Source organism: Somniosus microcephalus, chromosome 23, assembly GCF_052327205.1.
Source record: "Somniosus microcephalus isolate GS21.2 chromosome 23, FLI_Smic_1.0, whole genome shotgun sequence".
Taxonomy (NCBI): Eukaryota; Metazoa; Chordata; class Chondrichthyes; order Squaliformes; family Somniosidae; genus Somniosus; species Somniosus microcephalus.
In genome coordinates, this window is record NC_141009.1 from 38282113 (window position 1) to 38308873 (window position 26761).

The window sequence follows — 26761 nt, forward strand, 5'->3', positions numbered from 1 at the left end:
TGAGGATCATTGGCTACCAATGTCCCTGATTAAGGGCCAACACTATTTGCTGACAAATGAGTGGGTCATATGAAACAGAACTAATTGGAGAATATGTAACCTTTATGGTTTCTGCACTGCTGTTCAGTTTTTCAGCAATTCATTTATATGAAAGGAAAGGCTTACTGCCCTATAGTTAAAAGAAGATGCTTTTACAACCACCTTAGCGAGTTTGCTTTGGGGCTATTCCCACTCTGAGTGGAATTTCAAGTCAGGTTCATTTACATACGTCGAAATGGAATGCACTACTAATTGGGCAATACGTTTAAAAGCACACAAGATGAAAAGCATATGCCAAAAAGGTCAAAGTAAATGTTCTGCTGATGCCACAGAACGTTTACTAGACCTGAACTCCCAGTGAAAATCAATGACAACAAAGGTGCCTCTCTGAAGTGAATACATCTTGTTTCAACACAAGGTCAGGGAGCTTTCTCCTTATATCACTTCCCCTTCCATCTTCTTTTCTAATGTGCTTATTTGTATGTATTTTCTGTTCAGTCTTTCTATATTCAGATGCAAGTCCTCAGAGTTGCCATTTAATGGCCAATGTAACTAAAATCCTTACAAAAGTGACTTGTTACTTTAACAAATAACCCGATACTTGGACAGTGATTTGGCTGCAAAAAGTCTATCCTTGATTATTTTTCAGATTCTGCGCAAATACCATCATGAGCGAAGCTGCGTTATAGATACGCCCTGTCTATTGTCACGGTTTCAGGTGCTAAATTGAAAGTGGCAATAAAAAAGTAGTTGTGCTATACTCCAAATTATGCAATTTATAGATACTTCAGTGCACAGTGCGGTTTAAGGCAGCCTTTCAAGTTAGTTCTTGGTAACAAGCCTAGTGAAGTCATTTCTACCACTGTGGTTTGCTGTTGAATTGGAATCAATGCAATACACTTCCTGTGTAACAGTTTGTTGTTTTTTGCTATAAATTCCACCTGTAGCATATTGCCCTTTTCCATTAACACTTGTTGACAAGGTCAAATGGCTTAACATCCAGTAATTCATCAAAACGTTAACTTGTTGCATCAAACAAATTGATCACAATTGGAGACATTACAGGGTAGAAATTACTGTCAGTAATGGACGTACACTTAATGCGCTTGTGTCAAATATTTCTCCCCACTACTTTAATGGAGGTATTAGCCAGCTTAACTAAAATAAATGGGTTGATGCTTCCATTAAAGTTGTAGAGTCAGGAATTTGATACAAGCACACAATAGCATCAGCAATAATCGTTTTCAGGCTCATTTTCCCAGTTATCGGGGTGAAGCTTCTTGTTGCTACTGACAACAGTAACTTATTTTCTATCTATACTTAATCTGGCTATAATTTTACTTCAAGTCTCCAAACACATGCATCTAAAAGCACGATTTTTGAAAGTTGTTTCGCTAAGCCTGGATTAATTTTAGTTTCTTTATAACAGGTAAATAGTATACAATAGTCCTAAATATGCATATTTCAAATTTCAAGCCAAATTCCCACTAGAGCCACAATGTTAGAACTTTTTAATTGAAAAAAAGTGTTTACCAAACCTACAGTTTTCTCATTATTGCCTCTTAATTACTTTTGGCCCTCGGGATGTAAATTTGCTTTCTCCCAATTAACAACTGGGATTGTTCTTGTGTTAATAGAAGCTTACTGAAGTGCCATTTTTACCAACATTATTAACAAGTCACAGAGGGATAAGTTTGCTGTTCACAGGCTTAAATGTGCAAATTAACATTCCTACAGAGACTGGTGGTACTCACACATTGCTACCCTGGCAGTGACAGGAATGCTTCTCTGGTTGTTAAGGATAGCATAAACATTGATTAAATATTCAATCCCCGGCTCAAGTTCTTGGATGGTGGCTGACATCTGGTCTCCAGATACGCTAATCTCCAATTGTAGACCACCAGGGACAGTTGGGGCATAGGTGATAAGGTACTCATTCACTCTAACTTCATTATACCACTCCAAGTCCACAGTTTTAGGAGTCACTTCAGTCACCTTTAGATTTTTGGGGGGAGATACTGCAGGAAGAAACAAAATATGTGGTAAAGTTATTAATACAAAAAGTACTGAAAGAACTGAAAGAGCATGCTGGTCATAATTCTGTCTTCATGTAAATTTTCTAAACTGAGAAATTTGAGCAAAGGCCCAGCACCCATAATGCTGAGCAGCACCATTGTTGAAAAGAGTAGAAGATGGGCATTATAAGAATGAGCCAAGAGGGTAAATAAAAGGGAAGGGAGGGAGAGTAAAATAAAGAGTCAGCCATACAATATGAAGCAATTAGTACAGACCAATGTACCACAATGTATATGTAACACCCTATTGTGGTGTGTAGTATTTTGCCTCATATGTTTGTTTTAGTAAATATGCTTAAGTTTAAATAAATTTGAGTAGTTATCTACAAAGTAGATCCAGCATGTGATATTATCCACATTCCAGATTAACAAAAGATGTAGTGGGAATTCTATGGAAATTTCAGTGTGCAGTGTTAACCTGGGCTATGTAACTTAAGAATGCAGTCCTGGGTCATGAGGTGCATGGCCACTCCAGGGTGGGTGGGGGAGGTCTCTAGGAAATCCTTATATATAAAGAATCTCCCAGAGATGCATCATATTTAACTTATACATGAGGCCCTAGGAGAATGGCAAAGTTGATAGCAGCGACTATTGCTTTCTTTCCAGTTATTTTTGGCAGATCACTTATTTCCATTCGGGAAGAATCCCAGATTCTGTGATTTAATGTATTATACTTCTGCAGACTGCTATTAAGAACAAGCTGCAGTGCCTTCGGTAGAGAGTGATGCCAGAAGTGCCAAGTCAGCGTAAGATGACCATTGATGGGTCATCAATGACTAGCATTTGCTTGTAAACAAGTGGTCAGCAACAAATACAAAATATTACATTGATCCATCACAAAGATTGTTAATGACTGTACTTTTATTAAACCTTCATTGAGATTACTTTCTGCTTATTTTCAAGATGTTTTTTGATAGACTTTTCCCACAATTATTTTTGGATCAATAAATTATCACTCTTGTGTTTTGCATAACCATCTGAATCCTCTGTGAGCAGGTTTGACTGCATAGTATATTCAATGTTACAGTGACTGCTATATACTGGACATTTTTTAAAATTTAAAATAAAGATAATTTTAAATATATAGGGATTTCCAATATGTTAAATACATTATTTACAGATATGTTACCTAAGTTGTTTGCAAGCAGCACTCTCCATTAAAATTAAATTAGCTTGTTTCCTGAGGAAAATTCTCTTCATGCAATTAAATCTGAGGACCATATGCATGAAAGTGTAAATTAAAACAAATAATCTAACATTGTGTAGATTATCAGTGAGGCCGTGAGCGTATATTGTTATAAAATCAAAGAATCACAGCACAGAAGGTGGCTTTTCGGCCCATTGTGCCTGTGCCAGCTCTTTGAAAGAGCTCTCCAATTAGTCCCACTCCCCTGCTCTTTCCCCATAGCCCTGCAAATTTTTCCTTTTCAAGTAATTTTCCAATTCCCTTTTGAAAGTTAGTATTGAATCTGCTTCCAGCACCCTTTCAGGCAGTGTATTCCAGATCATAGCAACTTGATCCATGTAGTTTTGACACTGATGCATGGAAAAGGAACAAAGAAGAGTGACAAAGGCGACCCCAAATACGGGGCCCCAAATTATGAAGATACTCACAGGTCTCAGAAGATGAGAATATACAGGATTGGAAAAGGCAATGATGATCTACCTGGCTAATCCCATTCCAGTGACCTTGTTTTCACTTAAGAAATGATTTGCAGTAAGGCAAGACATGATCCAGAAAGGTTATAGATTTAAGTAGATTTTTGTTTTAACTTAGAGTGTGAATGTAGAACGGTGGGGGGGGGGGCAAAGATTCAAAATTAGCATGACTAGAGATAAGGAAAATCAATTTCCCTGCAGCGGTGAATATGTGGAACAGATTCCAGACAAAATCTGTGTTGATTAATTCCTTCTAAAAGAACCAAATAGAAATCTGGTTAAGACAAGGATTGAGGGTTATTGGGATAAAGACTAAGATGATCAAGTAGTCTTCAGGTCACCTGGCTCCTGTGCTTTGGAAGTCAGTTGACTAAAATCAGAAAAAGGAAATATGAGGATAGGGAGTATATTCTGGAATTTTGCTGAATTACTTTGGGATTGGGGAGTGCTTAATTTCCTTCAAGAGGTTAAATGCTTAGGATAGGGTCAATTGTACAATAGATTGTATCTGATCTGCGGCCTAATTCATTACAAGTTGTAATTTCATGCATTCTTACCATAATATTTAGAATTCTACTGATAATCATTCCAGAGAATATAAAACTCAACTTTTTATTGCTTTTTCAATTAGTAGAAAGCATACCTAGGACTCACCCAAATGTTCCAGAAGTAGGCCATAATACCCCAATTCAGTAAGCCTGGGGTTTATTTCCCAGCCTTGGCTGGCATTAGAACTCTGCTTAACTATGAAGTAACTCTTTACAACTGGCCATCTCAGGTAAGAAGGTGGAGAAAAGAAATTGACATGAGGAGTTATCCCCTCCATAAAGCATACTTACCCAACCGATGGACAGCGCCATTCATAAGCAGAGCGCAAAGAGGAGTAAGGTTACGAAAGGAGAAAAATGTACAAGAGGGAATAGGTTAGACCAAAAAGAATGTTTCATTCCTCCGATGTGACACATTGATGTAAGAAATAAGAATGACTCTATCTTATTTATTTTAAACCATGAACCTCTGGACATACCAGACAAGAAGACTGCAGAGACTAAACAGCGCTACTACTTTGTCAGTTGTTGACTATCTCAGAAAGTTAATTGAGGATGGCAAAAGATGATTAAGCTCATGTTTCGTTCCATTGTGTATAACTTGTATTTATGAACTGCAGAGTTTTTGGCACCGTCTATCAAACATATGGAAAAATCTCTTGGATTCACATGGAAGCTTTTTTTTTCAAATTTCCAAACCAGACAGTGAGCAATTCAATTGCTTACCTAAGTGATTTTTAACCTAGGATCATTTATTTAAATATATGTACTTCCTGTACAGCCCTTTTCTGTATTTTGAACACTAAAATATCTAAATGCAAAGTACAGCTAAATGGACTGGGAACGAACAAGACCCAGTAGAGATCAGCCATGATCTCATTGAATGGCGGAGCAGGCTCGAAGGGCCGAATGGCCTACTCCTGCTCCTATCTTCTATGTTTCTATGTGAGAGTTTAATTTCAGCTTTTAAAAAGTATATAATGAAATTAGAATTGTTAGGCATGTAAAATACAATACAGATCTCTTTTGTACTGTAAATAATAGACAGCCGAGTACAGTTGAATGCATTGTGTTCCTTTTAGTAGATACTTTCATAAATTTCTGTAATGCAATAAAAGCTAATATAGAAGATAGAACTTGAGTGAAATAGATATTTGTCTGTGACAAACCAAGTGGAACCAAATATTTGGTATCACTTACCGGCAGAGCAGTCTTCTTTTATGTAGCCTTCATCACAGATACATTGACCATCAACACATCTCCCACGGTCATTGCAATTATTGGGACAGGCCAGCTCTCCACAATCTAGACCTCTGTAATTTGGATCACAGACACATTGACCATTGACACAGTGCCCATGGTAATTGCAGTTGTTAAGACAGGCCAGTTCACTGCAGTATTCGCCAGTAAAACCATCATCACAGACACATTGACCATTGACACAGCGGCCATGGTTGTTGCAGTTGTTTGGACAGGCCAGTTGACCGCAATCTTCTCCTGTGAAGCCTTCTTCACAGATGCATTGGCCATTGACACATTGACCACGATCATAGCAGTCATTAGGGCAAATCAGCTCGCTGCAGTCTTCTCCAGAATAGTTTTCCTCACAGATGCACTGACCACTGACACAGCGGCCACGGTTGTTGCAGTTGTTTGGACAAGCTAATTCACCACAGTCATCTCCAGTGAAGCCTTCGTTGCAGATGCACTGTCCATCGACACAGCGGCCGACTTTATTGCAATCGTTTGGACAGACGAGTTCATTGCAGTCTTCTCCTCCGAAGCCTTCATCACAGATACAATGCCCATTATCACAGCGCCCACGGTTGTTGCAATTGTTTGGACAGGCCAATTCACCACAATATTCTCCTGTGAAGCCTTCATCACAAACACATTGACCATTGACACATTGACCATTATCATTACAGTCGTTTGGACAGGCCAGTTCATCACATTCTTCTCCGGTGAAGCCTTCATGGCAGATGCACTCTCCATCGACACAGACTCCACGATTGTTGCAGTTGTTCAGACAGGCCCATTCGCTACAGTCTTCTCCTGTGTAGCCTTCATTGCAGACACATTGCCCATTGACACAGAGGCCATTGCTACTGCAGTTGTTTACACAGACAAGTTCTCCGCAATCTTCACCAGTGAAACCGTCATCGCAGTAACATACACCATCGATACAACGCCCACGGTCATAACAGTCATTAGGGCAAATAATTTCTGAACAGTCCTGATCAGTAAAACCTTCATCACAGATACACTCTCCATCAACGCAGCGGCCACGATTATAGCAGTTGTTAAGACAGGCCAGATCCCGACAGTCTTCCCCAGTCAAACCTTCATCACAGACACACTGTCCATTGACACAAATACCTTGGCTGCTGCAATTGTTAGGACAGAGCTTTATCCTGCAGTGTTCACCTGTGTAACCTTCATCACAGACACAAACTCTATTAATACAGGTTCCATATTTACCGCAGTCAAACAGGCACAGCTCCTGGCCACAGTCTTCTCCGGTGTAACCAGTAAAGCAATGACAGACTCCATTTATACATCTGCCTTGATCACTGCAGTCATTAAGGCAGGATAGTTCAATGCTACAGTCTTCACCAGTGAAACCTTCATCACACAAACACTTGCCGTCAACGCACGTGCCTCTTTTATTGCAGTTTTCTGGGCAGTCAGGTTCTGTGCAATTTATTCCTTTCCAGCCTGGGTTACATAAACAGCCACACGTATCTGTACTGTAGTTTCCATTTGCGCCACAGAAAGGTTTTACATCAACACGACCTAAACAAAGATGTTGGTTAGTGTACATAAGACATGATTTGTATAAAGTATGCAGCTGAGACGGAAGGGCTTTAACTACATTAATTGCTTGGACATTGCAATTATAGGAGTTCTAATATGCCGAACATGTTATTAATAATAAATTATTGGGATATGAGATGAAATATACACCAGCTGTTTGTTGTAATCACATAACTTGTATATATAGATATAGCATTGTTTTTAGTCTACATTGGTGACACCCACAATTATTTAACTACAGCACATAGTTGCTACTTTCATACCTCTTCCTTGCTGGGCACCATTTCCACAACATCCTCCATTAGCACACTGATCGCGTAATAATGATACATGACCTTCCAACGCCTCCAGCCTGTTGAGCAGGTCGCGGATATCTGGCCCTGCCGCACAGCCGCAGGCCTGACGGGGGATGTTGATCCGGTGAGTGAAGACAATTTGATTTTCACCATCAACCGTGTGCTCTATGTGTTGGTCGCTGGAGTCAGCTTTGGGTCTTGCGATGCCATCGGGGGACTCCAAGTCAACGGAGCAAAGCGAGCCAAGGGGAACGTTGATGTTGTAGACATGGTTGAAGTTTATAGGTTGGGTTCCAAGTGGTAAAGTGATATTTTCTTCTTTTGGCTGCAAGATGTCTCTCTTCTGCCTAATAACTCTCTTAATAAGTCCCTCATGGGTTTGTTCCACCAACAGAGCTGTCATGAAACAAACTAAAATGTGCCACTGAAGCCCCATTTTTGGTGGTTTATAATCTTCTTATTTAGCGCAGTCTGTTTATTTATTGATATAGCACACAGCGATAAAAGGTGAAAGCTTTGATTCCTTTTTGATGCAATTTATCTGTAAAATATCAAGCAAAAGAATTGTCAAAGGGCCCCATTTCTCTTCACAATCTGACATGACATTTCCTTAATCCTTCCCACATTTGGAAGAAAAAAATTAATGATTACATTTGTGAACTTGTTGAGGCCACCTGACAGTTTAAGATAAATCTTCACTCTCTTCGTCTGAGTTGGCAAATAACATTGTTTGAAGAAATCCATTCAATAAAACTAAGTCAAAAAAGTTGCCATCTAATATGATGTTAGATGGCAGGGTGATTGATTTCAAATGCTGACTTTACGGCAATGGCTATTCCATTGTTACTGATGACTAAAACACCCTATGATCTCAGCCTTGTGATTTTACAGTATCATAAATAAATTGCAAACACTGAAGCCACAGATGTGACTGAAATGCATTAACATGTCACAGCAAGGCACAGCTAAGATAAATAGTGTAACAGCCATTGAGAAATTACTCTTTCCAGGCAACCCCTGATCTAGCTTGTGTGATGGATGGGTTACCAATTGTAATAACATTTGACATAGCTTTCAGTTTCACTTAAATAGGTAACCAAACAACGCTATTTGCCAACTCAGACAAATAATGAAGGTTTATCGTAAACTGTCAGGTGGACAGTTGTAGAGCAGATGGGAATTTTAAAATAGTGAGGGCGGACTTTCCTCTTCGACGCAATGGCAGTGGACCTTCAGTGGGGCGGCACTGTCACTGACCCTGGCCAATTTCTCGAGGTGGGGGGAGAAGGAAATTGGTGCGGCACTTGTCACAGGCTAACATCAACGGCAGTGAAGATATTAAATAAAATTATAATTTGCATTTCATCCAACTCTGCAAATCAGTCGTTAAACAGATAATTATTTTTTGGCTGATATATAAGGAAGAGTTTCTATATTTATCACACAAGAGCATCAATTACTCACAATGATAGGTACAAATATTATTTGATGCCCGCTAGAAAACTGCAGTGCAACTAGGAACCAAACTGAAGGTACATTGAGTTAAGGCAAGTGGCGTGAGACCATCTTGAGGAGGACAGCCTCAAGCCATTGTGGCTTCACATCAGCTGAAGTATAACTGCAGCCATAAGATTGCTGGGAACCTTTTAAGCTTCTGCTCTAAACCGGTAAGTGTTCACAGCAGGTGAGCTATCTCATTAGCTCTTCACTAACATTCAAGGGGCATTTAGCATTGGTGGGAAGCCATTTCCATTTCCCACCGACATAAGACCAGCAGTGTAAGTTCAGAGTTAGGGCTTCACCTGTCTGTGGAGTGAGGCGGTAGTCTCAACCTCTTGGGTTTGACACCGCACATCCATTGTGGTGTCAAATTGGTTTGCAAAATCCTCAGCGCATCTATTGGACCCGTGGACATTTTATACAGGTCTTAATTTTAATGTTTAGAAAGAGAGAGGGCGAGATTTCTCTGATCCCTGTTCTCTAATCAGTTAAATCTCTAGTTTTTGGGAGTCAACTCTACATATGCTTGTAATCAGGCACATGGAGAGCTCGCTCCTGAACAGAACACTTAGAGTTCAAGCTATGCAGCAGCCAGCAGTTGTAAATAGGGTTCTGCCTGCCTAGAACCTGAATGGGAGCTACTGGTCTCTAACTGGTCTAATTCCAGTCGCTGCATTGTAACCATCATATGACCGGAAGATGTTGTAAAGTAGGTACCAGTGTCAAACTGCTTCCTGCAGTATAGAAAAGTAATTAGAATATCTATCAGGTCACTTAAAAAAAAATTGGCCTGGAGTTTTCGCTCAATTCCGCTGGTTACTCAGGCAAGTCACCTGATATTGGCGTAACCCACACATAAGAGTGTAATTTTAAGGGCAAATTGTGTTCAGCGCAACTTAAGTTTCCACAATCTTTTATACTTGTTTTAAAAGCTTCGCCTTAGATGCATGTCCCGCCCACAAAACTGGCCATGCCCCCAAGGTGAATGAATCACCATTGGGAGTTTCCGCTAATTGTACTCGTTTGTGAGCCTTTGAGGAGGCGCTAAAAATTAAGCTGGTTCTTTTGGGCGCAAGGATGCGAAGTTACATTTTGAAAGGTTTTGAATAAAAAAAATTAAATTTTATAAAGGAACTGACTACTGTATCTCAATCTAACTAGAAAATAGTTTTGCATATTTTTTTTAGTCATTTTCAGTCTGTTAAAATCGGGTTACTCACAGGTGGTGGATTGACACTGATTTAAAATACTTATATTTTTGTGAAACCCATTTTGAGCTGTATTAATCAAACTGCACCAAGTTACCACTCTTAAATATATCAAGGAATATTTTTTAAAGCAAATTTTTGCCTGATTGCGCTGGTTCGTGGCAGATTTTGCGTTCTGTGATACACAAATGCATCTGAGCGGAAACTAGTTGGGGGAAAAACGCTTTTCAAAAGGGGCACAATTTTGGGCATCGCTGATTGCACCCAAAGCGTAAACTCTACCCTATTATGCTCAAGTTTGTAATTGCTCTACTTTATCACCATGGCGACACTTTAAACTGACTGCCGTTTTCCTGGTCCTGCAAGTTTTGGTTCAATGAGTATAAACAAAGCCTTTTGATCAGGAGCAATTAGCAGGCACTTAATCCAACAACAGTCTGAAACCATGCGCGGCAATGGTCACGCCCAAAATAGCACTTTAAAAATTACAACTGGAAGAATTTTAACGGGAAAACCCTAACTGTAAATGCAGTGATTAGGTCGCCTTAATACAATGAGAAAGTCAGTAAAATTGCCGCACACTTTTCTCAAACAGTTGGACATTGAAGAAGTCCCAACTTGCAGAACGTTCCATTTTCACACCGGAAAATTATCGATGTAGAGTAAACGAGTCTGGGAATGTCTCACTGTCTGCAAACTTGGCAGCAGGTGGCTGAGTGTTACACATGTGCAATAGGCAAAAAGAATTTTAATTGAAAACAGAATTGCTTCCCCATGTTGCCAAAAGTCTAATAATATTGTAGTTTTGGGTGATGCAAGAACGAAGGGAAATCCATTCCTTAAACCAAAAAGTTTGTTGCATGCACTGAAAAATGTTTGAATTTAAAATAAAGAATTGTTTGAATTGCCCTAATGTTTGATATTTGACGTGAATTACAGTGGCCCATTACTGATTCTAAACCTCCAGCATCTGAAGGCCTAGACCCCAATTTTTCATCTCCTCAGACACAATCACAAGTAATGATGCAAAGTCAGGCCCAAACCGGCCTGATTCTGCTTCACGAGTTAAATGGCCATTGTCCACTTGGCCGCAAAGGCCAGAAAATGGATATTTAAAATGATGTTCAAGTGCAAATCCAAATATGTACACCATTCCTAACTTTTTGGTGACTGCCACCATTCCTCCCATGTGCTTAGTCCACAACCTGAGGTAAATAATCAGTCATGTTGTTGTTAAAAGTTAACAAATTTGTTGGTTTACATTTTTTTTTAAAACCTTGTTGACTTTCTGAATTCCTCAGAGGAGAGATGGCAGTCCACTTATGGCAGTTTTGTTCTCTTGTTTAAAAATAAATGAGGCAACAAAATATCTTTTGCATATAGTAGAAGGCTTCAATCGAGCAGCTCGTATCTATTTACAGATCTGGATCATATATTTTGACAGTCAGGTGAGGATAAGTATCATTGTCATTTGCAATTGTAACTGGAACACATTGTTTTGCTTTATGATAAAAGAGCAATTTGTACCAACATATAAACACCACAACATAGCAAATGATATTTAAAATACAGATTATTACTTTAACTATGTCCCAATATCAAAGCATAACTAAAATTGCTTCATTTTACAGCACAAGAATATACTTTTTTCCATTATACTACCATCGTGGCAGGTTCATTCTTTTGCAATAACTTCATATTTTTTAATTCTAATCCCCTCCCACCCACCCGCCCATTTTATGCTTGTTGGTCCATGCACTATACGTGTGCATCTGTATCCGGTTACAATGAGGGACGCAAGACCAGCCTTTGGTTAAGTCAGACTCCCTCCCTGTCTCAGCCTTGGTTCAGTGGTAGCACTCCTGCTTCTGAGTCAGAAGGTTGTGGGTTCATAGTACCACTCCAGAGACTATGAGCACATAATCTAGGCTGACACTTCAGTGCAGTACTTGAGTCACCGTCTGCCCTCTCAAGTGGATGTAAAAGATCTCATGGCACTATTTCAAAGATAAAGGGAGTTCCCCCTGGTGTCCTGGCCAATATTTATCCCTCAACTAATATCAATAAAACAGATTATCTGGTCATTATCTTAATGCTGTTTGTGGGATCTTGCTGTGTACAAATTGGTTGCAGTGTTTCCTACGTTATAACAATGACTACACTTCAAAAGTACTTAATTGGCTGTAAAGCACTTTGAGACCCCCTGAGGTTGTGAAAGGCGCTATATAAATGCAAGATCTTTCTTTTCTCCCTGTGGAGTAATGCCTCAATCTCACTTGGCACCACTTCCTGATAATATTCTTCAATCTGGAATTTACCATGGCCAGGTTAAGGACAGGGCATGTGGACCATGTAATGAGTGGAGTGAATTAGAACCTGCATGACACTTCACTAAGTACAAACTTCTAGGTTTTGATTTAGAAGATCAGAAAATAGGTGAGTTCCTCATGTAGATCCGACAGTTCCCAAAATACAAGATGAGTAGCAGACAAGCACAAGAAGCTAGATCATCAGGTTCCTTCCATGTGCTCAAGTATTAAAGTTACAGTAAAGGGCAAACATAACTATCACAATTGGCTAGACAATTGATCCCCACAAGAGACTCACCGTACTGAGGTCTACATTACATGGTACAGACACTGCATATCTCAAATGGAACAGAGCATATTTATATTAATTACATGATGATTTTATATTACTGTGTACATCCGCCAACTCGCCAAGGCTTCTTCAACAGCAGCTCCCAAACCCGCGACCTCTACCACCTAGAAGGACAAGGGCAGCAGGCGCATGGGAACACCATCACCTCCAAGTTCTCCTCCAAGTCACACACCATCCTGACTTGGAAATATATCGCCGTTCCTTCATCGTTGCTGGTCAAAATCCTGGAACTCCCTCCCTAACAGCACTGTGGGAGTATCTTCACCACACGGACTGCAGCGGTTCAAGGCGGCGGCTCACCGCCACCTTCTCAAGGGCAATTAATACTGGCCTTGTCAGCATGCCCACATCCCGTGAATGAATTTTAAAAATCCATTTACCCCTGCAGTGGGCATTGATTACCATTGACAGTTCTTAGGTCGTAAAGTAGCAAGAAAATAGCATAAGTTCAAATTAGTTAGAAGTATAAGCAGTAAATCAGAGCTTTATTGCACTGGTAGAGAATTAAAAACTATATCAAATACATATAAAGCTTAAAACTCCCTCTTATCATTTACACAATATTCAAACATTTTCTAAATACTAATTTAATTTATGTCATGGCCAAGATTCATTTTAATTTGTGAAGTCAGCTATTAGAAAGGAGGGGAGTTGTTTTGAAAGGAACTTCCAATATAGACCAGTCGGGACCAGCGGGAGCAGCGAGGAGGAGCTCGGGAGAAAACCCGGCGACCAGCGAGGCCCGAGACCAGTCGGGAGCAGTGATTCAGAGCCGGTATAAAAACCGGAGAGAGGCGAGGCCCGAGACCACAGCTGGGGCAGTCGGGAGAGCAGGAGGCCAGTAACTGCTGGTGCAGTCGGGAGAGCAGGAGGCCAGTAACTCTTATATAGGTGGAGCTGTTGCTAAACCCGAAACACTACAGTGTAGTGTCTCCCACCCTTCCACCTCCTCTAACCTTTTAGGGGTTAGGGGAAGTTGAAAAGGTAGGTTCAATTTATTTTATTTCAGGAGCCTAACCTAGGTGGAGAAGGTTCCAGGACAGGAGGCGGCAGTGAAAATACAACACCAGAAAACAGGTAGGTGACTGGTTGGTGAGTACTTTCACAAACTTATTCTAAGTAGAATTCAATAATTAAGCTAAATCGTAGTAAATAAAAGGGTATTGTAAGGGTTAAGTCATGGAAGGGCAGCTCGGACCCGTGTCATGCTTCTCCTGTGCCATGTGGGAAATCAGGGACACTGTCCCTGACAACTATGTGTGCAGGAAGTGTGTCCAGCTGCAGCTCCTAGCAGACCGCATGGCGGCGCTGGAGCTGCGAATGGACTCACTCTGGAGCATACGCGATGCTGAGGATGTTGTGGATAGCACATTCAGTGAGTTGGTCACACCGCAGGTAAAGGCTAGCTCAGACAGTAAATGGGTGACCAAAAGGCAGGGTAAAGGCAGGAAGGTAGTGCAGGAGTCACCTGCGGTCATCTCCCTCCAAAACAGGTTTACCGTTTTGGGTACTGTTGGGGGAGATGACTTATCAGGGGAAGGCACCAGCAGCCAGGTTCAGGGCACCATGACTGGCTCTGCTGCACAGAAGGGCGGGAAAAAGAGGGATAGGGCTATAGTGATAGGGGATTCAATTGTAAGGGGGATAGATAGGAGTTTCTGTGGCCGAGACCGAGACTCCAAGATGGTATGTTGCCTCCCTGGTGCAAGGGTCAAGGATGTCTCGGAGCGGGTGCAGAGCATTCTGAAGGGGGAGGGGGATCAGCCAGTTGTCGTGGTACATGTAGGTACCAACGATGTAGGTAAAAAGAGGGAGGAGGTCCTACAAGCTGAATTTAGGGAGTTAGGAGCTAAATTGAAAAGTAGGACCTCAAAGGTAGTAATCTCTGGATTGCTACCAGTGCCACGAGCTAATAAGTTTAGAGAGAGTAAGATAGATAAGCTAAATACGTGGCTTGAGCAGTGGTGCAAGGGAGAGGGATTTAAATTCTTGAGGCATTGGAACCAGTTCTTGGGGAGGAGTGACCTGTACCAAGGGGACGGTCTACACCTGAACTGTGAGGGAGCCGATGTCCTCGGGGTAATATTTTCTAGGGCGGTTCGGGAGGATTTAAACTAATTTGGCAGGGGGATGGGAACCTAGGTAGTGGAAAAGAGGGAAGTCATATGAAGTCAGAAATAGATGGTAGAAAGGTGAGAAGCAATAAGCAAAGGAGAGAAACACAAAGGGCCAAACTAATTCATAATGAGAGTGTGAAAAAAGCAAGCCTGAAGGCTTTGTATCTTAATGCTAGAAGCATTAGGAACAAGGTGGATGAATTAGTTGTGGAAATAGAGGTAAACAAGTATGATTTGATTGGGATTACAGAAACGTGGCTGCAGGGTGGGCAAGGCTGGGAACTTAACATCCAGGGATATACAATATTTAGGAAGGATCGGCAAAAAGGTAGGGGAGGTGGGGTAGCATTGCTGGTAAAGGAGGGGATTAATGCAATGGAAAGGAAGGATATTAACTCGGATGAAACGGAATCTGTATGGGTAGAAATGAGAAATAGCAAGGGGAGGAAAACGTTAGTGGGTGTGATATATAGGCCTCCAAATAGTAATATGGAGGTGAGGGAAGGCATAAAAAGGGAAATTAGAGAAGCGTGCGATAAGAGCACAGCTGTCATCATGGGTGACTTTAATTTACATATTGATTGGACTACCCAAATTAGTAAAAATTCTGAGGAGGAGGAATTCCTGGAATGTTTTCGGGACGGTTATCTGGACCAATATGTCGAGGAGCCGACTCGAGATCAGGCCATTTTAGACTGGGTATTGTGCAATGAGAAGGGACTTATCAACAATCTTCTTGTACGAGGCCCCTTGGGTCAGAGCGATCATAATATGATCGAGCTCTCAGTCGAGATGGAGAGTGAGGAAATTGAATCAGAGACTAAGGTCCAGAACTTAAATAAAGGGAATTACGAGGGTATGAGACGGGAATTGGATAAGATTGATTGGGTGGTGTTTCTGGGGGGATTGACAGTGGATAGACAATGGCAAGCATTCAAAGATAGAATGGAAGAATTCCAGAACATGTTTATACCGGTTTGGCATAAAAATAAACCTAAAAAGGTGGCTCAACCGTGGATAACGAGGGAAATTAGGGACAGCATAAAATAAAAAAAAAGGGCATATCAACTGGCAAAAAAAAGCACCAGACCGGAAGATTGGGGGCAGTACAGGATACAGCAAAAGAGGACAAAGGGATTAATCAGGAAGGGGAAAATAGAATACGAAAGTAAACTTGCAGCAAACATAAAGACAGACTGCAAAAGCTTTTATCGGTATATCAGGAGGAAAAGACTGGTAAAATCCCAAGTCGGTCCCTTGCAGTCCGATTCGGGAGAATATATAATGGAGAATAAGGAAATGGCAGACCAATTAAACTCATACTTTGGTTCTGTATTCACAAAGGAGGACACAAATAACCTCCCAGGAATATCGGCAAACATAGGGACTAATGAGAGGGAGGAGCTGACAGAAATTAGTATCTCTAGGGATATGGTGTTGGGTAAGTTGAGGGGACTGAAGGCCGACAAATCCCCGGGGCCTGATAAACTACATCCTAGGGTACTTAAGGAGGTGGCCCTGGAGATAGCAGATGCTCTAAGGATCATCTTCCGGAACTCCATTGACTCGGGAACAGTACCCGTGGATTGGAGGGTAGCTAATGTTACCCCAATATTTAAAAAGGGGGGTAGAGAGAAAGCAGGGAATTATAGACCAGTAAGCCTTACATCGGTTGTGGGCAAAATGCTAGAGTCCATTATTAAGGATAAAATAGCGGAGCACTTGACAAATGGGGAAAGGATCGGACAGAGTCAACATGGATTTACAAAGGGTAAATCGTGTTTGACTAATCTGCTGGAATTTTTTGAGGAAGTAACTGGTAAAATAGATGGGGGAGAGCCAGTGGATGTGGTGTACCTTGACTTCCAGAAAGCCTTCGATAAGGTTCCACACAAAAGATTATCATGCAAAATTAAGGCTCATGGGATTGGGGGCAAAGTATTAACGTGGATAGAGAACTGGCTGGCGGATAGAAAACAGAGAGTTGGAATAAACGGCTCGTTTTCGGAGTGGCAGGCAGTGACCAGCGGGGTGCCGCAAGGATCTGTCCTGGGACCCCAGCTGTTCACAATATATATAAATGATCTGGATCAGGGAATTGGATGCAATATTTCCAAATTCGCTGACGACACTAAACTAGGAGGAGGGGTGGGCTCTGATGAGGATGTCAGGAGGCTACAGTGCGATTTGGACAGGTTGGGGGAATGGGCGGATACGTGGCAGATGCACTATAATGTGGATAAATGCGAGGTTATCCACTTTGGGGGTAAAAACAGGAGGGTAGATTATTATCTAAATGGCAATAGATTGGGAGATGGGGAAGTGCAGAGGGACCTGGGTGTTCTTGTGCACCAGTCACTGAAGGAGAGCATGCAGGTGCAACAGGCGATTAAGAAGGCAAATGGTATGTTGGCCTTCATATCAAGGGGGTTCGAGTATAGGAATAGGGATACCTTACTACAGCTGTACAAGGTGCTGGTGAGACCGCATCTGGAGTATTGTGTACAGTTTTGGTCGCCCCATCTGCGGAAGGATGTTCTTGCCATGGAAAGAGTGCAGCGGCGATTCACCAGGCTGATACCTGGAATGGCGGGAATGACCTACGAGGAGAGATTGAATAGTTTGGGCTTGTACTCACTGGAGTTTAGAAGATTGAGAGGGGATCTCATCGAAACATATAAAATTATGGCAGGCCTGGACAGGCTGAATTCAGAGAGAATGTTTCCAATGGCAGGGGAGCACAGAACCAGGGGCCACAGTCTAAAAATAGCGGGCAAATCATTTAAAACAGAGATGAGGAAGAATTTCTTCACTCAAAGAGTGGTGACCCTGTGGAATTCCCTGCCACAGAGGGCTGTGAAGGCTAATTCAATAAATATTTTCAAGAGAGAATTGGATATATTTCTGAAGGCTAAGGGGATTAAGGGTTACGGAGAAAAGGCGGGGACGGGGTACTGATCTGGTAAGATCAGCTAAGATCTCAGACGAAGATCAGCCATGATCTCATTGAATGGCGGAGCAGGCTCGAAGGGCCGAATGGCCTACTCCTGTTCCTATCTCTATGTTTCTATGTTTCTATGCTCCTTTTTAAAGCTCTTCATTATGGCGCTACCTAAGCAGCCCACCCATCAACAGTACAATTTAAATGCCAAACTTTAAATTCTGCTGATAACACCACAAAAGTAGATTGGTGCGGAATTGGCAAATTAATCGCCTTGCCGAATTTCACAGCTGCACAAAATTGAATGAGAAGATGGTCAAGACAACTAACAATAAATAATTAGTAAATTGCCTTTAATACAAAGAAGTTGCCCTTTCGGAACGGAATGAGATGTGGTGCGCACTTTTAACAAACCAAATTGCTATCCATAATGGTGTCTGATGATTTTTAAATAGGATGTTCATATAGACTTTATTACACAGGAAACAGATTTTTTTTTCATTTAACAGTGCTGGAGAGTAGGATTGAGTAATAATAACCCATTTTGGACGTATAAAATGGTTGACATGAAATATTTGGCAAATGTTGTGTACTGGATTGCCAGTTGGTGGGCATAAGTCTGAATCCCTTCAAATCAACTGTGCATCAGTCATGTTAGTGAAATTACAGAGCAGAAGAGAAAAATGGTGACTAGTCTTTTTCTTTAATTATAAATAGAAACTGAAAGCCAAAAATTACAGCGCCTATTACTTAATGTAAATGGAGCCTTAGGCAAAACTGACAGTAACTTACTTCAGAGGCGTTGACTATTGCCTTTGTTATATTGCATTTAGGTAGATCAAATATGAAATTTGCCAAATATGTAGTATATTAAGAATAGATAAGACATGAAATCGGCCAAATATGCAGTATATTAAGAATGCTCTGAGTAAAAAGATTTATTTCAGATTTATATCACAACAGTGTTAATTCTGACACTTGTCAATAGTATTTAGCTGGAGGACCTGCAACCAAATATCTCCTGTTGCAACTGACAATCCCCTACACCATTCCCTTCCTTATATCCCCACCTATATTGTGCATGGTGCCCATCTTTCTCCAGCCACTGTCCTCTGTTACCTCAATTTTAACTTAAAAACTATTTCTCTTCCAAGTCACGCACCATCCTCACTTGGACAGTTCCATCAACATTGCTGGGTCAATGTCCTGGAATTCAAAGGGAAAATTGAGGGAACATCCATCAGCACTGTGACAGATCAGGGAGAGGGTGACCCGTCGCCCTCTCAGGCAACTAGGGAGGGGCAATACAGGCAGCCTTGCCAGTGTCATTCATTTTGAGAACACAGAATGAATTACATTGTGCAGTTATTGATGTTACATAGGTATAATGAAAGTACCACTGCCCAACAAATATTTTGGGTTTATATTTCATATCTATCATTGTAGGTGCTTTTTAATATATGGCGTTTCTCATTCTCTCAACCTTTTGTATGTTAACAAAGAAAGAAAGAAAGACTTGCATTTATATAGCACCTTTCACGACCACCGGATGTCTCAAAGCATTTTACAGCCAATGAAGGACTTTTGAAGTGGATTCACTGTTGTAATGTGGGAAACACGGCAGCCAATTTGTGCACAGCAAGCTCCCACAAACAGAAATGTGATAATGACCAGATGATCTGTTTTTGTTATGTTGGTTGAGGGATAAATATTGGCCAGGATACTGGGGATAATTCCCCTGCTCTTCTTCGAAATAGTGCCATGGGATCTTTTATGTCCACCTGAGAGAGAGAGCAGACAGGGCCTCGGTTTAACGTCTCATCCGAAAGATGGCACCTCCGAAAGTGCAGCACTGCCTCAGTAATGCACTGAAGTGTCAACCTAGCTTTCTGTGCTCAAGTCCCTGGAGTGGGACTTGAACCCACAACCTTCTGACTCAGAGGCGAGTGTGCTACCAACTAAAATTCTTACAGGGCTTGACAAGGTAGATGCAGGGAGATGTTTCCCCTGGCTGGGCAGTCTAGAACCAGGGGTCACAGTCTCAGAATAAGGGGTTGGCCATTTAGGACTGTGATGAGGAGAAATTTCTTCACTCAGAGGGTGGTGAATCTTTGGAATTCTCTACCCCAGAGGGCTGTGGAGGCTCAGTCGTTGAGTATATTCAAGACAGAGATCGATAGATTTTTGAATATTAAGGGAATCAAGGGATATGGGGATAGTGCAGGAAAGTGGAGATGAGGTAGAAGATCAGCCATGATCTTATTGAATGGCAGAGCAGGCTTGAAGGGCCAAATGGACTACTCCTGTTCCTATTTCTTATGTTCTTATGAACCACAGCTGACACTCTCTTTGTTTATTTATATCTACTGCGTTTTAATTTAATTGTGTGTGAAAGGTACAATGTGCAACTTTCAACATTTCATAAAGATTTCTAACTGCTGACTTGAAGGCTAAAGGAACTTCCCCAATTTTGGTTTTCTTAGCAACGTGCCAGGCCTCTCACTCTGAACTCCAACAGAGAAAGCACACAGTCGCTTCAGGAAATCTTTGTGTGGCTGCCAATGCTGGTCTGCAGCCAGTCACTCAAATGTGGCCATGAAGAAGTCTGGCAATTTCCATGATATTACTGACCAGGCAGCTTCCCTTTGTGATATTCTCATTCATTGAAGAAAGCCAAGAGTTTCATGGGGTGAAATTGCACCTTAACCTTATTAACATCCAGCTCACCAACGTGATTGTATGAAATTCCTTTGTCTGGCATTTTAGAAAAGGCATCGAGCCGTTCAAAATAAGAAGGCTAATGTCTTTGTTAAAATAACAGACAAAGGAATTTCATCTGTATGTATTAAAGAGTTCATATGGTAATATGGCACAATGATTGAAGCTCATTATCACACTAAAGCAAAATCATGGGTGTCACAAAGTTTATTTGAGGTAATGCAGGGCATTTTCAGTAACCTACCTGAGTGGATCGTCCACCCTTTATAGAAACCACCAACTTTTGTTCATTTCATTTTAATGGAATGAAAACCGGGCAGATTCTACAGCAGGCATGTGATGTGCCGTCACGTTACCACCCAGGCGGCACAGTTCAAAATGAAGCCCAATACTTCAAATTCTCTCCGCTCCTAAACAATATCTGACCAAATTATAGATAACGCTATAACTTATTTTGAAGTCGAGATCCAATTTTAATGAATGTATTTAGCAATTAGAAAGGATATTGCAGAAAATTAGACCAACAAAATATATTACAAACATTAAGATAATATTAAAATATTGTTTAAAAAGAAATTGTCTTCCTGTCATAATCCTGGTCTACTATTGTAGCTTCTGATAAGAACCCTCTTTCTGTGCCATGAAGCAATACTACAAAGAAATACTTGATGTTGGAAGAAAAATGATTATCGAATCATATCGCACAGAAGGAGGCCATTTGGCCCATTGTGTCTGTGCCAGCTCTTGGAAAGAGCGGTCCAATTAGTTCCACTTCCCTGCACTTTTCCCATAGCCCTGCAAATTTCTCCTTTTTCAAGTATATATCCAATTCTCTTTTGAAAGTAATTATTGAATCGGCTTTCACCACCCTTTCAGGTAGTGTATTCCAGATTGGAATGTAAAAAAGTTCTCCTCATTTCCCCGTGGACTGTTTGCCACAATTAGGGTCACAAATAAAATCTGTGAAACAGAAATGGTCAAAGTCAAACAGCAAATCTCACTAAAAGTAAAACAATACCAATAGCATAATGATTCAAAAAATGGGAATGCGTTTAACTTTGAATGACATTTAGAAAACTACTCGAGTTTTGGTCTTGCCGCTTATGATGTCATCCAAACTTGGGTTCTCAACCTTGTGAATACACTTTCATTTTTATTTAAAACTAGTAACTTGCCCATGGTATTGCCCACAGTTAGTTGATGAATATAATTTTCTTTATGTTCAAGACTGTGACGGAGTTGGGAGAAAGACTTCAGAAAATGGCTCCAGAGAGCCACCTAGTGGCCCAATCCTGCAACTACATTGTGACAGTTGACACAGCGAATTGAATGGGAAATGTTGACATAGCAATTTACAGTGATAAATGTTGACACAAAAGTGTGACCAAAATTTGTGACAAAAGAAAATAAGATTTGTGGACAAGAAGTGCACACCCCGCACAAGATTTTTTAAACATATAGAATTGTAACCATTAAATACCATCCCTTTTTAATGCTTATAAGAACTATTGAGAAAGATTAAACTAGAACATTTGGTTACTGGTTGGCATTAAATTTCTTCTTTGCATAAATCCTGTCCTCTGTGGTCGAACAGGCTGCATTAGTTCCCTATGATACTTGTATAATCAGCAGTTTCTCATTCTGCTCCACCTTTCTTTGAAAAATACACATTAATTATAAAAGAAATCTTCCCTCCTAGGGAGGACACTTATTTTTGTCTCCTACAGAGATACATTTAGCATATCAGCTTCTCATTTATTACAGAAAAGAATTCTTGCCTGAGGTGATAAATGGTGGGCAGAGGGATCTCAGTAATTGCTCAAGGTGGCTGAAATGGCCAAGGTTATTTGTCTCAATCCATGGCCAATTAACTAAGCCATTAGATTGATAGCAGGCTACTCTGTGTGCACAGTGCATTGGGGAATATGGTCAGCAAACTCACAATCGATTCCCACAGATCGAACCTCAGATCTGATGGACTAAAGTTTATTAAAGCATCGGTTTCTAACCCAAAACTGAAAAACATAAAATTCAAGTTCAAGAATCAGAAAGATAAGCTGCCTATGTATCTCAAACACTATAAAAAGATGGAGGATAGTACATTGAGGATTGTGCTGTTATCATTTTATTTCTACAAGTGAGATGATTGTTAAAATCTACAGTTTTGTGATGCATTTCTGTCCCTGAGTAAAAACTGTGGAATGTTAATATGGTTTCAAATTTTAAATAATGTACAAAACTTTAAGCAAATTTTACTGAATAGTTATATTGTCCCTTCTCTATGAGTCTGTAAGTCATGCATCATAGGTGAGTGAGCAATCTCCATTCAGTGAATTCCATTCATAGGAGGTGGAACAAGCTGGGGTAATTCTCCTTCTAATTTTCCCCCTCCTTACCCTCTGCATGGCACTCCTTCACAATGGCCTGACTGAGATCAGTAATATGTGAGGAATCACAGACAGGAGCTCACGTTCTACCATTCTGTGGCATAACAATGTGCTGCTCTGTTACACCATCCGCAAAACATTCATTATGAAAAGAGATGAAAATAGCATGGCATGTTTTACCTTTTGAAACTCCAGCCACATTATTATCTGAGCTGTTGCACCTGGATAGAAGTCACAAAGGTGCACATCTCAGTCGAGAAAAGTTCAACTCAGGAAGGACTGAAGAAAACATGGCCAGCCTGATAAATGGGGGAGAAAACGATCACACAGACCTCCGTGAAGATTCCGTTCATTGAATCGCTCCCTGGAAAATACTACTGGCTAGAAAAGATATCACACTTGACAGATGAGCCATGAACTGGACATTGAATGGGATGTTATGCAGGTGGCAGCAGGAAGAGGGGGTGAACCATGAAGAAAGCTAAGGCATTCAAAAGTAATAAAAAGTTCCTGAACGACACATTCTCTAAGCAGATCGCTTACTGTGTGGAGGTCTCTATGTACTGCGGACTCTGCTGGCTACAATTTTCACATTGGAAACCAGATGTGACTAGACTCATTCAACGCTTCCAAGAAAGCTATAGTATGTACAAATTACCCAGCAGAAGTACTTAACCATAAAGTCCCAGACACAGAATTTGCTGTGCCATGTGGAGTTCCTTCTCACATTAACCTTTGTCGTGCTAAATAAATGTTTTATAGTCAACAATAAATAGGATTTCTTTTCCATTACATTTTTTTCCTATTTTTAATTGCCTCGTCCTTTTGACTCTGTTCTTCTTGGGTCATGAACCAACTACTAGCCTTGAGGACAGGCAGGCCGTTTCTTCCCAGAGCTCCACCAATGGCAATTTGTGGCTGGTTGCTAGGAGATGGGTGAGACTAGCTCAGCGACAACTCAGTCTGCAATTTTCCTTCTCTGTGCAATATTGCAGAGATGGGAACTAGGAAGTTCTAGCCAGAATTTCTGCACTGCATTAGACTGCACATTGCTCCCTCAGTACATAGTGCCACCTTGTTGCCTAAAAAAAAATTATGTTTTTATTTCAGATTTCCAGCATCCGCAGTATTTGGCTTTTGCCTAAACATTTTGCATGTTGACATCAATTTAAAGAGAAAGAAATGTTAAGAAAAAGATTTGTGCTAATACTGCACATTTGTCAGTCTTTACTCCATCTTTGCCAAATGATTTTGTGCAATTTGTTTTCACTAAGATATTGATGAAGGCTCTCACCTGGACTGTTAGTCTATTTCTCTCTTGCAGGTACCGATCGGCAGTAGGTATATGAAACCAGCCTGGTCATGACTCTGTCCCCAATTTCTCTCCCTACACAATATAGCTGAGGCAGGAACTCAAGAGTAGAATTCCGAACCTATGGTGCTCCATTCCATGGCACTGTACATTGGTTCTTAAAGACATGGGGAAAATTCTTCATGTTTGTTTTAATTTTTTGTCTTCAAGATGTTTTATTGATTTAACAAACCTACATTTAAGGCTGAACATGAGCAGGTCTATTCCCCAATGTACAATCCCAACATTGGGGCCTTGCCGCCCCAAGAGCGCATGTCGGAAAACTGCAGACGCCCTTCCCATGATTTGTTCATTTCAATGGACAGAAAATCGCGGGGGAGCCTATACATGCCCATGATTTCCAGATAGGTGCTCTCACCAGGCAAAGCTCCATCTCAAAACCAAGCAACATGCAAAACTATTACACTCGATGGCATCAAGTCACAACCGAATGTGAACAACATTTTGCAAACAGCGAAGTGTGCAAGAAACATCTAACGTTACCATTCTTGACAGAAAAAAAAAGTCGGTGTTTTGATATAATTAGATAGGCAGAAATAACCAGCAGCACGTGACCATTTTAATTATGATCATGGTTTGGGATTTTTGACTATTTTGTCATGGAGGAATGTTGGTATATTTATATTAAAATGTTATTATTAAATTAAATTTAGCTCACAGGGGATTAAGTTCACAGCTGAGGAAATGAATTAGAATTCAGATATAGTGTCTTCCCAGATTACTTGAGATAGTGGAGGTTTGTTTAAAACTTCTCAGTAAACATTGACACGAGATGTTGTGCTCAGCAGGGGTTAGCTCGTGGAGATCCCTCATCCAGGAGGAAAGTGGTCAGTTTGATTGATGGATCAACTGGACAGTCCCTAGACACAACGAGCTGGGAGAGGGTCACAGGTCAACTGCTTGGTTTCTTGTCCATCTAGGACATAAGGGAACCATGAAGTGCACAGGCAAGGCCAGTCTGGAAGATCTGGTAAGGAAGTCAGACCTAAAGAGAAAAATCTCTCATAGAAACATAGAAGATAGGAGCAGGAGTAGGCCATTCGGCCCCTCGAGCCTGCTCCGTCATTCAATGCGATCATGGCTGATCATCCAAATTCAGTACCCTGTCCCTGCTTTCTCCCCTTATCCCTTGATCCCCTTAGCCTTAAGAAATATATCTAACTCCTTCTTGAATATATTTAATGAATTGGCCTCAACCGTCTTCTGTGGTAGAGAAGTCCACAGGTTCACCACTCTCTGGGTGAAGAAATTCCTCCTCATCTCAGTCCTAAATGGCTTACCCCTTATCCTTAGACTGTGACCCCTGGTTCTGGACTCCCCCGCCATCAGGAACAGTCTTCCTGCATCTAGTCTGTCTAGTCCTGTTAGAATTTTATAAGTTTCAATGAGATCCCCTCTCATTCTTCTAAACTCTAGTGAATATAAGCGTAATCAACCCAATCTCTCTTCATACGTCATTCCTGCCATCCCAGGTATCAGCCTGGTGAATCTTCGCTGCACTCTCTGCATGGCAAGAACATCCTTCCTCAGATAAGGTGACCAAAACTGCACACAATACTCAAGGTGTGGTCTCACCAAGGCCCTGTACAACTGCAGCAAGGCATCCTTGCTCCTGTACTTGAATCCTCTCGCTATGAAGGCCAGCATACCATTTACCTTCTTAACCGCCTGCTGCACCTGCTTGCTTACCTTCAGCGACTGGTGTACAAGGACACCCAGGTCTCGCTGCACTTCCCCTTTTCCCAATCTATTGATGTTCAGATAATAATCTGCCTTCCTGTTTTTGCCACCAAAGTGGATAACCTCGCATTTATCCACATTATACTGCATCTGCCATGCATCTGCCCAATCGCCCAACCTGTCCAAATCATACTGGAGTTTCTCTGCATCCTCCTCACAGCACACACGCCCACCCAGCTTTGTGTCGTCTGCAAACTTGGAGATATTACATCTAGTTCCCTCGTCTAAATCATTAATATATATTGTGAATAACTGGGGTCCTACCAGCGATCCCTGCGATTCCTTAGATTCAAGACTGACATGTTGCATAGTATTTCCTGGTCAGAACAGGGACAGTGTGGCACCCACATTATTTTCTGTTTTGTCAGACTGCCTTTTGGATGACTGGAGAAGCACATGTACAGGCATGTGTTGGATTACAGCATCCAGTTCATGTAACAAGAGGTTTCAGTGATGCACGATCTGTTTATGGGCAGGACCGGTGTCGCTGAACCCAAAGCGAATATTTAGTGCAAACCTGAAATTTGTCACGTGAACTTTTGATCAGTCGGAAACCCGACAAGTCCTATACTTTTTACACATACTTTCCATGTAATTCTGACTTTTTATGAACAGAACTTATCTGTGCCACTCTTACATAATTTATATGTTGTTAAATAATTTATTTTGCACTGCACAGGCAT

General features: G+C 41.1%; 1 protein-coding gene across 18 annotated transcripts in view; it reads right to left on the reverse strand.

The window, feature by feature from the left end:
* The window catches only part of tncb (tenascin Cb), a 496701-nt gene that overhangs the window by 95908 nt on the left and 374032 nt on the right, over positions 1 to 26761 (reverse strand). For all 18 annotated transcript variants that reach the window (XM_085965818.1, XM_085965817.1, XM_085965815.1 and 15 more), the window contains 3 exons: positions 7402 to 7975; positions 5522 to 7117; positions 1794 to 2057 (listed from right to left, as the gene is read on the reverse strand). In XM_085965818.1, coding sequence (XP_085821944.1) covers positions 1794 to 2057; positions 5522 to 7117; positions 7402 to 7870 — 2329 coding nt within the window. In that variant the 5' untranslated portion in view covers positions 7871 to 7975. The remainder of the gene's footprint in view (positions 1 to 1793; positions 2058 to 5521; positions 7118 to 7401; positions 7976 to 26761) is intronic.